The sequence below is a fragment of the Podarcis bocagei genome, assembly GCF_964188305.1.
Source record: "Podarcis bocagei genome assembly, chromosome: 11".
Lineage (NCBI taxonomy): Eukaryota > Metazoa > Chordata > Lepidosauria > Squamata > Lacertidae > Podarcis > Podarcis bocagei.
Genome location: NC_138136.1, coordinates 52,781,645 through 52,793,262, shown reverse-complemented (window position 1 = coordinate 52,793,262; position 11,618 = coordinate 52,781,645). Strand labels below are relative to the sequence as shown.

General features: G+C 46.1%; 1 protein-coding gene across 1 annotated transcript; it reads right to left on the bottom strand.

Moving 5' to 3' along the window:
- Nucleotides 1–841: 841 nt before the first annotated feature.
- On the bottom strand, nucleotides 842–11,600 carry STARD6 (StAR related lipid transfer domain containing 6). The gene is made up of 7 exons (XM_081213248.1): nucleotides 11,460–11,600; nucleotides 10,415–10,508; nucleotides 10,043–10,092; nucleotides 7,263–7,389; nucleotides 4,196–4,313; nucleotides 2,428–2,521; nucleotides 842–1,012 (listed from the first exon to the last, which is right to left on the bottom strand). Exons 2-7 carry the CDS (start codon nucleotides 10,502–10,504, stop codon nucleotides 856–858), a joined length of 636 nt encoding a protein of 211 aa, XP_081069374.1. The 5' UTR covers nucleotides 10,505–10,508; nucleotides 11,460–11,600; the 3' UTR covers nucleotides 842–855.
- Nucleotides 11,601–11,618: the final 18 nt, after the last annotated feature.

Genomic DNA, 11,618 nt, shown 5'->3' with positions numbered 1-11,618 from the left:
AGTCTCCTTGAAGCATGCCTGAAGCGGGACAACTGCCATGTTCTCAAGCACATTGCCCAAAAGGGACATTTGCCATTAGGCAACAGTTGTCTAACACTTCTGGGTCCAGAGAGGTCCTCTAAGGAAGAGATGCACCATCACCACCACCTCCTTGAAGGCAGATGGTACCTCCCCCTTCTCCAATGAAGCCTTGGCCACTCTCTGGACCCACCCAGACAGCACCCTACAGCTAGCTATAAGAAGCCAAGGTAGGCATTAGTCAAGGGGGCAGGTGGTCAGCTGCGCTTATCCAAGAAAATTGTCCTCATCCTCAGGCCACAATATGATAAAGTGGTCCAGAAGGAGAAGATGGTGCAGTGGATTCCTCTACTCAGTGTGGACTTGCGCCAACTGTGGCATCCTACTCTGCCTAGATCTGAGTGATTTTGTCCCTAAAGTGCCTTGCAAGGTTGTTACAGCAGACCTCTGAAGGAGTCACAGCAAAGCTCTCTTGGCCAGGTAACAAAAGCCCATTCACCAGTCCAACAACATTTGGAAGACCTCACGCTCATCACCCTTGCCATAACATGAAGATTCACTTAAGGTGATTAAAGGTAGCTATATGTTTTCTTCCCAGTTCTTAATGCAGAGGATGGTTGTTTCCATCACATACTACCTGTGAGCTTCCTTGTGTCTGCCCACTTCTGGAGACCCAACTCTAAATGAGATTGATCTTTGTCTGACCCAACATGGCAACTTCTAAATGGTCCACACTGACCCCCATCGAGTGCACTCTCTCTGAGCCTTTACATTAAACCAAACTTCAGTGACAGTTGTGCACTGCAAATAACCTTCCATCCACTCTCTGGTAGACTTTTATAAGCTGTTTCCCTTCAGTGACTTAATTCCAGTTTTGAAATCCATGATCATGTTCATGATGCTCATTGGCATAACCGAATCTATGACAGAAGGCATTAACTTCCCTCCTAAGTCCACCTGGACAATCGCCACAAACTTGGAGTGCTCTGGGTTGCTGAAAGAGAGGAATTGTTTTTTATCCATTAAGAAATCGGAAATTACACACAGTTCTAGGAATCAAATATGACACTATAACCTGGCAGTAGTCTGTATTACTACTTCATCATTATGTTTGGCACTTATCTCTACTAACCCAAGCAAACGAGACAGTTTTTCTCTCTGAGACAATAACCTCAAAGCATTGCTTTATTAGATTTTGTATGCACCCTGCACCATAAGGTCCCAGGGAGAGTTACAACAATTAAAATATACCCTTCTGAAAACAAACAGTTCTGATTATCAGAAGGTGGGAGGAAAGAAATCACCGTATTTTTTGCACCATAACACTCACTTTTTTCCTCCTAGAAAGTAAGGGGAAATGTCTGTGCGTGTTATGGAGGGAATGCCTACGGGTGGCATGCCTACGGATTTTCCTCCTCTAAAAACTACGTGCGTGTTATGGTCGGGTGCGTGTTATAGAGCGAAAAATACGGTAAACTGTTAACCGTGAGAACTGAACAGTACAAACTCAGCAAGTGATGGGACCCACAGAACAGAACCAAAGAGGGAAAATTCAGAAAAAGCTTCCCTTCGCTATACACTTAAATCATTTTCCTCTGCCTTGAACTCTGGAAATCCTCTGCCAGTGTAGATGGCACTGAACTGGATGGACCAATGCTATTCTAGGCTGCATTAACAGAAGTATGGTGTCCAGATCAAAGGAAGTAATAGTACCGCTCTATTCTGCCTTGGCCAGACCACACCTGAAATTATGTGTCCAATCCTGGGCACTATCATTTAAGAAGGTTGTTGACAAGCTGGAACGTGTGCAGAGGAGGGCAACCAAGATGGTCAAGGGTCTGGAAACTAAGCCTTACGAGGAGTGCTTGAAGGAGCTGGGTATGTTTAGCCTGGAAAGGAGGAGACTGAGAGGAGATATGATAGCCATTTTCAAATATCTTAAGGGCTGTCACATGGAAGATGGAGCAAGCTTGTTTTCTCCTGCCCGGAAGGGAAAGACTCAAACCAATGGCTTCAAGTTACAAGAAAGGAGATTCCAACTGAACAACAGGAAGAACTTTCTGGTGGTAAAAGCTGTTCAACAGTGGAAACAGTCTCCCTTGGGACGTTGTGGACTTTCCTTCCTTGGAGGTTTTTAAGCAGAGGCTGGATGGCCATCTGCCATGGATGTTTTAGCTGAGATTCCTGCAATGCAGGGGGCTGGCCTAGATGAAACTCACGGCCCCTTCCAACTCTTCTAAGATTCTATGCTTCTATGATTTGGTAGGGCATCTTCCTATGCTCCTATTCATGTAACCAAACTACAACTGACGCAATGAAGTTATAAAGAGCTCTTCTGCCTCCCAGCTTGGAAGCCATCATGATGATTTACCCTTCCCTGCAAATAAGCAGGCTGTGAGGACCACTTACCCTGGTATGGGACAGCACGCATAGCCAGAAGGGTAGTTTGTTCCACGCACATACTTTGGAGTTGGAGGAAAGTCTGGGTGGTCTACACTTACAGCTATGGGGGAGAACAAAACAGAATTTAAAACCTGCTCCACCAGCAAGCATGGCGACCCAAACATACGTCCAAGCAACAAATCACCTATTGGCAGTAAGAATAAAAGAGCAACATACTGTGTGTGTATTAATAATAATTTTTTTATTTACAGTGGTACCTCGGGTTAAGTACTTAATTCATTCCAGAGGTCCGTTCTTAACCTGAAACTGTTCTTAACCTGAAGCTCCACTTTAGCTAATGGGGCCTCCTGCTGCCGCCACGCCGCCAGAGCACGATTTCTGTTCTCATCCTGAAGCAAAGTTCTTAACCTGAAGCACTATTTTTGGGTTAGCGGAGTTTGTAACCTGAAGCGTATGTAACCTGAAGTGTATGTAACCCGAGGTACCACTGTATACCCCGCCCTTCCCGGTTCAGGAAACCGGGCTCAGGGCGGATAGCAACAAATTTAAAACGCTTAATTGATGCAACGAAAAGCAGCATAATATACAGTGAATAACAATAAATTCAGAATTCAAAAATAAATTTGGGGGGAAATCCATCCAATAAACATTAGAGCTAGCTGGCTAAATTAGTCCTGTTTGGGCCAGCGAGGAGACCAGGGGAGAATTAGCTGAGGGATCCCAGAGCGGGTAATCTTCATAAAAGGGTAGGGAGAGGGAAGGAAGGGGAATAAAAGATCAGGCTAAATTCAAATGGAAAGCCAGGCGGAATAGCTCTGTCTTACAGGCCCTGCGGAAGGAAGTTAAATTGCATGAAAATAACATGCAAAGTGTGTAAGGGCAAAAATACTTTAAAAAGAATATATTAGGAGAAATTCACATTAAAATGTTGATATATTTTCATTAGCACTTTTTTTCCCTAAGGAGCAAAATGAGGTGAGGAGTGTGGGGAACTGGACATAAGATCGGAAATATGAGAAACAGGATTTGTCCATCCCTACTTCAAGGGATATAGGTATAGTTCTCTAGGAAAATAATATGGGGTTTTTAGGGGTAGGAGGATAACAGAGCTATTTGTTTTCTAAGTTAGTATTTATTACAGTTCTATTCTTCCAGAGAGCTTAAGACACTTCATATGGAGGTTAGCCCACTGGCTTAAGAGCCAACTCCTAGGGACTGAGGTCTCTTTGGTCAAATGAATAAAATAAAATATTGTGATGACTGACATATAAGCTATGGGGCAAGGATAACTGTGACTTTAAAGATGAATGGGAACCCTTTACAAAGTATCTGAAGACGCAACAAAGTGAACTGGACTCCTTGGCAGGTTTTGAATAAACATTCACAAACTTTTTTATTGATAATAATCAGCTAAATAGTTTGAGGATCTATGCAACTTTGTAACATGCAGAAAACAGCAGTCTCAGAGAAACCAAAGACTGAAACTGAGGGAAGTCGGGTTTTTGTGTGGGAGGGTGGGGGGAGGGAGGAAAAATTGGGGGAGGGAACAAGGATGATATGTTTTTGGATAATATGTCTTGTTTTAATTTTGAATAAAAAAAACTTTTTAAAAAATTGTGATTATGTGGGGTGGAGTTTACCTGCCCCCCCATATTTTATTCAAGTTGGTACCCCTGCCCACTAGTGTATTCTACTGAGGGGAATCACCAGGTTCTAAACTGGTTATGTGTGAAATCCATTTCTTAACCCCTTCCCAGCAAGCAATATTACTTACAGTTTGTTGTCAATAAATCTCCATCATATGCCTTAACATGCAGCAAGTAGACAAAGTCCCTTGGCGTAACCAGCCCCAAGCCGTAACTGTGTGTAATACTTTGGTAAACGAAAGTGTCCTGTAGCAAATATAAAACAAACAAATTGTTAAAGAATTGGCCCCAAACTTCCTTGGCTCCATCAGGGTAACCTGCCTACCAGAAAAAACAACTTGAAGAGTCTTGATATTGTGCTTCGTCAACCAATTGCTAGGCTTCACCAGCCAAAAGCAAAGATGGCATTTTCAAGCATGCAAGCACTGCTGATGCTCAGCTCAGAGTTCAACATAGAAACACTGCTTTTCGCTGATGTGGCAGAAGGGTGGGTAGAAATCCTTTCAGTAAAATGACTGAGTGTTATGCACTGAAGTTCTCACCCTGGGCCAGCAGGGGGATATTGTAGATAGTTATGCAAATGAAGGATCAAAAGTGACATTCAGTGATTGGATAGTTTTAGAAAGTTGTTACAGTAACGTGGTACTGGAGCTCTATATAAGCAGGCTGACTGAACCCTTCAGTTCAGTTCTGTCCTGGCCTGTGAATAAACAGGAGCTGTTTGAAGAATCGCTGTGTCGTCTGATATGTTCACTCACAACTTAACACTGAGCAGCTAAATAAATTATAGTGGTACTTTGGTTCTCAAACGCCTTGGTACTCAAACAACTTGGAACCCAAACACTACAGCAAGTGTTCCGGTTTACAAACTTTTTTTGGAAGCCGAACGTACTCCGTTTTGAGTACCACACTTCTGCTTTGAGTGTTACACTGACAATTTGAGTGTTACGCTGAGGTCTGTCTGTTTTTGCAGCTCTTTTGTTTTTGTGACTGTGTGGAACCCACTTCAGCCACTGATTGATTGATTGATTGATTGATTGTGTGACTGCAGTACGTTGTTTATTGTTTTCATTTTATGGATCAACGGTCTCATTAGATAGTAAAATTCATGTTGAATTGCTGTTTTAAAAGTCTGGAACCGATAAATCCATTTTGCATTAATTTCCATGGGAAAGGGCGGCTTGGTTTTAGAACGCTTTGGTTTTGGAACGGATTAAGTTTGGGAAGCAAGGTATGGAATGGATGGGGGTGTATGGAATGGATTACTGTATGGAATGGATAGAGATCAAAAACAGGTAACCAACCATATACTATGTGTCCCCAACACTTCCTAAAGACATCCCGTTTCTGCAAACATCAGAGGTCTTACCTTCCTATTCATTTCTACCTTATTTTTTCCTGGCTTTTTTCCTAGCTTTTAAAAGTGTTGCCCCTGCCCCAATCTTTCTAAGTAGTTTCAGAACAATTGGACGGAAGGACACTAATACGTTTGAGGAAAATGGATTAAAACAAGGGGGGGGGGATATTTTGTGCGGGTGGGATGGCTTACAGTACAATCCAGCCTGAAGATCCACCAGGATGAAGGAGTTTGGATTCAGCAGATCTTGGGCTTTCCCAGCTGAGCTGATGATACAGCAGTGTAAGCCTCTCACCCAGGGCTAAGCTAGCATAAATCCCCCCACAAAGGGGAGCGTTATGGGGAAGTGGGGGAGCACAGCAAATAGAGACTTACACCTCTTCCAAACCCTTTTCAGCTCAGTCACATGACCTAGCAACCCGGCGGAACTTAACCAGGGAAAAAAAAGATGGTTCAAGTCAAATTCCTCCAAATCCCTCTTTAACGAAATCTGGAATAGAGGTAACAAATGCTAGCTTTCCATAGTTAGGAAAGCTCTGCCAGGGAAAATAAGTTCCCTCCTTCCCACATGTCTGAGGACAAAGTAATAGGCTATTGCCATGTGTGTAGCATACTAAAGTCAGAAAGGAATTGCTTTCACTAACTTTCCAGAACAGTAGCTATATTGGTATGTTATTTTTGAAGTGTATAGCTTATTTGCTATGTCTTTAAGAAGTTGGCAGGTATGGCCTTACATGCCACTAAGCATTATGGGTTGCATCCTATGAAGTCATCTTGTAAGCACAATAACTTCTGCTTGTGCAATGGGATTCCCTCTTCTCTCGCTGTGTAATAATAATAATAATAAATTTTATTTATACCCCACCCTCCCCAGCCAAGACCAGGATCAGGGCAGCTAACACCAGGTATAAAAACAATTGATTAAAATACAACTTAAAAACAAGATTAAGTACAACATTAAAATGCAGCCTCATTTCAGTAGAAGCTCAAATCAAAAACTTTTTGGGGATGAAAACGTCAAATCTTCACCAAGGCCAACAATCCAGACTGGTCCTACATGGGCCAGAAAAAAGCCAGGGAAGTCCCCAAATAGGAGTTCCATCACAGAAGGAGAAAGGAAAAAGGAAAGAGGGGGAGGGGATCAAGTTGATTCCAAACCAAAGGCCAGGTGGAACAACTCTGTCTTACAGGCGCTGCGGAAAGAAATCAGATCCTGCAGGGCCCTGGTCTCATGAGACAGAGCGTTCCACCAAGCCGGAGCCAGTGTTGAAAAGGCCCTGGCTCTGGTTGAGGCTAATCTGACTTCCTTAGGGCCCGGGACCTCTAGGGTGTTGCTATTTATGGACCTTAAGGTCCTCTGCGGGGCATACCAGGAGAGGCGGTCCCGTAAGTACAAGGGTCCTAGGCCATGAAGAGCTTTAAAGGTCAAAACCAGCACCTTAAATCTGACCCTGTACTCTACCAGGAGCCAGTGCAGCTGAAAAAGCCGTGGGTGAATATGCTCCCATGGCAGAGACCCCGTAAGGAGCCTTGCTGCAGCGCCAATCTGCTCCAGGAGGTTGGCGGGAAACCAGGAATGTATTGAGGAAGGGAGAGGAACTCCTGCCACACAGGTAGAAGTCCTTGCACTAAGGAGACAACTTCTTTAGATGCAACCCCAAATAATGTACAAAGATGTACCTATGAAAATCCAGAGTTTTATACAGCCGCCCAAGGCACAAGACCTGTTTGTCCCACATTTCAGCTCTGCCAGAAAAGCCAAAGTAATGCCTAGGCTAAGGGGGTAAAACCACAAACACACCCCAGAACTTCAAAACCCCATTAACTTATGGAATCACCTGGTCAATTGTATCTACAAGTTTGTACGACTGTACTGCTCTGTCCCACTTGTTGCGGTACTCAGCCCGGAAAATGAAGGGAAAGAGTTTAGGAGCCGGTACTTCCACTAGCGCTTCAGCACGATATCTAGGTTAGATACAGAAACAGAGGTATTTCAGAGGTGTTTGGTTTGTATCGGGAATTGAGGAGCAGTTCTACGCACACAGAAGAATGAGGCAGTAGAACAAAGCAGTATAATTTTAGGCTGATATGCGTGGGGAAGAAAGGAAGGCCGTGTTGCATGAATGAAAAGAGAGAACATCTAAGGCAGCCTTAGCTGGGACTTGTCTCCTGCCTGGCACCCTGGAGAGCTGCTGTCAATCAGTGTGGACAATATTGGGCTAGGTAGACTCGTGGTCTGATTTGATACAAGTTAACTTCCAATGTTTCTGATAATTCATTCATAGAATCGTAGAACTGTAGAGTTGGAAGTGACCACAAATGCCATCTAGTCCAACCCTCTGCAATGCAGGAAGGTCAACTAAATCTTACATGATTTGGAAGCTACCAGCCAGAATGTTCACAGCAGCAGGCTACAGGCAACATGCCATCCGCCTCTGTTGAGAGAGCTACACTGGTTGCAATAAGCCAGTGTTTCCCAACCTTTTTTGGGCAAAGGCACACTTGTTTCATGAAAAAAATCTCGAGGCACACCACCATGCCAGATGGGGAAAGGTCACTTTTTACTTATTCACTTTTTGAATAATAAGAATTATACGTCATGGGGGGGCAGGATATTAGAGATGTTTAGGTGGGGCATGGCCCAAAAAAAGGTTGGGAACCACTGTTCTAGAGCAAGTAAGAAAGCTACCCCAGAGGGGGAAGGGTGGATTGAAAAAGTGGAATGAGGACAAGAGCCTATTCTTGCCAGGCTGCTGCTACACCCACTGGTCTTCCAATTGATCCAAATTGGGTCGCAGTGCCAAGTGCAACCGTGCAAACTATATGGCCAAAGATTTAAGAAGCTGGTCCCCCAAGTGCAATGTGTTTGGGTTCAATGTGGAAAAAGTTGACAGCGGCGGGTCTGCACTTGGAGGGCAGGAGCTCTCCAAGGTTTCCAAGGCAGGGATCGACGCCGGGAACTGATGTGCCTGGGATCCTTTTCGTGCAAAAACACACCTACACTCTGCCCGCTGAATCACGACGCGGAAGCCTCTGTGGTTGTTTGATGTTTGTTCAGCATTTGGCGGTCATTCTGGGGGGTTGGGGGGTATCTGGAAGAGGGGCAGCCCCCCGCCAAGCCCCTCGAGGCCCTGTCTCGGCTGCCCCTCGCCTCCTTCCCACGGCTCCCGGGGCTCCTTCCAGAGAACAGGAAGGCCCGCGACCTGGGGCGTGTGTATCCCCCCCCCAGTCTCGGGCGCCTTCCTCACCCGTTCAGCGGGGGTCCCAGGGGCTCGCAGGCGTCGGTTTCCCCCTCCGGGACGAGGCGCAGGACTCCCGCCAGGTCCGCCCAGCACTCCCAGGAGCAGGCGGCCGACAGGCGGCCGGCGGGCGCAAAGGGGCCTCCAGCGGCGGGAGCTTTTGCAAGGCCAGCTACCGCCGCCAGCCTGCTGCCGCTCGCCATGGCAAGCAGGAAGCCCCCCGGGCTCTGGGCGCCAAGAGGATGCTACGCGGCGGGACCATACGCGGGCAGCGGAGAAGAAGAAGGGCGGCGGGAGAGGGGCAGTTCTCGAGGGGGGAACTCAGCTTCCCAAGATCGCGGGGCTCACCGGACGGTTCTTCCCCGCAGGAACTTCCGCCCTTCCGCAGCTTCAACCGTAGACGTATTAGCATATGATAGGATGAAAGCTGGCCATAGAGAAAAGGCGAAGTTTGGCTGTCCGCAGCCTGGATTCCCGGGTTTCTTTCGACGTTACAGCCCCGTGACGTCAGCGCCACGCAGGCAGCCAGACAGCGAGAGCCCCGCGCTGGGCGGCCTCTCCTCGCCGCCCCCACCCCGCCTCTCGCCGCCCGACTCGCCCGCCTCCCTCCCACGGCACACCAGGCAACGTCTGGCGGCACACTAGTGTGCCGCGGAACACCGGTTGGGAAACACTGCAATAAGCTACCACTCCAGGTTCAAGGCTCTGGGTGTAAATTCACAAAGCCTTAAATAATTTGGGACCTCCGGATTCCTTATGGTCCATCTTGATCGCTGAGATTCCCTGAGGGTCCAGTCAGCCTTTACTAGAGACCATGCCATTAGTATGCAAGGTCTTGCCCTGTGGAACTCCCCGCCACTAAACGCTCGGCAGGAATGATTCCTGCCTACTTTCAGAGGGTCTGTTGAAAACTGTGTCATTCAGACAGTCCTTTGGAACGTGATGTTTTTCTACCCCCAACAACCAGCTTCTACTGATGCTTCTACCAACATTGCTATACTCTTGCATGTTGCATATTGCCTTGCTGTGTCTTTTATGAAAAGTGTGGCTTGTAAATGTTTAAATAAATAATGAAACAAAATTAGTTTTTTTTTTTTAAAAAACCTAAGCTTCCACCTTATAGCATGGCATTACAGCATGGCATTTTGGGATCCATGTGGCATTTAACATGGCAACTGACTGGCATGAAAAATTCAGGAGTTCCTGGGATGGGGGAGTGACTACTGAATCAGTTTTGAGGTCCACAGTATGGACATGTCCATCATTAACAGTTCTGGGAATGGGGAAATCCCTTGTATTGTGATTTTGCCTATTGGTGCTGCTTTTCAGAGTGAGTGCATGGAAGGAAATACACAGGAACCAAAGCCCTGTTTACTTACAGAGTTCCTGGGAAATCTGTTGAAGGTCTTGCCGACACTGACATTTGTTTCTCAGGTTGACAATAAAGGAAAGGAAAAAATAATAATCAAACACCTCTGAAATATCTGTAACTTTAAAAAAAACAACCCAATTTTTAAAAATCTATTGTTTTACTTCTAGATCAAGTTCTAAATACTCTGGTTGCCTGTGAGAAATAAGAGCTGCCTGTAAATTGACCAGGCATCTTGGGAAGTTTCCTTCTTCTTTTTAAAGTTGCAATTATTTATCAGCAGGCTGATAAAAAAAGAAAAACCTGCCATGGGCTAATAACAGTTTGGAGCTTAACAGCAAGAGAGAAATAGCTGAAACGAGATGAACTGCATTGTTCTTACTGAACTTTTTACCACTTTCCATCCCACTGGATCATGGAGGTACGAGAAAATTTTTATGGAGAGGCCCTCCGAAAGTTTCTTATAGTCCATCTATCTGTGAAAATGGCAAAGCAAAGGACAAGTAAGTGTCACAAGGACAGGGGATGGGGATACAGCACGTTTTATTAATTCCACAGAGCACCTTAACTGTGTAGGGTGTGACAGCACTAGAAACATTAGGCTGTTCTATATAGAAATAAAGGGACGTGGGTGGTGCTGTAGGTTAAACCACAGAGCCTAGGACTTGTTGATCAGAAGGTTGGCGGTTTGAATCCCCGTGACAGGGTGAGCTCCCATTGCTTGGTCCCAGCTCCTGTCCACCTAGCAGTTCGAAAGCATGTCAAAGTGCAAGTAGATAAATAGGTACCGCTCCAGCGGGAAGGTAAACGGCGTTTCCATGTGCTGCTCTGGTTCCCCAGAAGCGGCTTCGTCATGCTGGCCACATGACCCAGAAGCTGTACGCCGGCTCCCTCGGCCAATAAAGCGAGATGAGCGCCGCAACCCCAGAGTTGGCCACGACTGGACCTAATGGTCAGGGGTCCCTTTACCTTTTAAGCTACTGAGGGTAATGGGGCCCTTTATATGTTCAGCTGTCCTTTGTCAACAACAAATTGTCGCTGTTTTTGTGTGTGTTGAATATATGCTATATGGTAATTGATGGACCTAATAGGTATGTAGGTTTTATCTTATTTGTTTTTTATCTTATATTTTGGAAATGTACATCCAGGTGCTTTTTTCCCCTTTAATCTTTTTTGGGGGCCCCAAGAGAGTGGGGCCCTAAGTTATAGCTTGTTTAGCTTTATACAGTACGTAAATCCAGCACTGCCAGTATGGGACAGCTGCATTTTCCTGCATTGATTCTCAGGGTCCCTTCTATTGAATCTATGAATCGCTTCAAGTTCCTCCTACACGCTAATTCCCATCGCTTTCCCGGCTTCAAGAAGGCGGCTCGCCTCTTGGAGGCGTGTGTAGATGCTGCTGCAACAGAGCCGCACCGAGCGCTCACCTGGGTCTTGTCGCTCGCATCCCTTCCAGACTCCTCCTTCCCGGCTGCAACTCGCGTTTCTCCTCGGTGGGGGGCGGTGTGGCTCAGCAGCATTGTGATGCGTTCGCCCGCGGGGCGTGCCGGGAGTTGTGGTTCGCAGGGGCGCTTGCTCTCCGAACG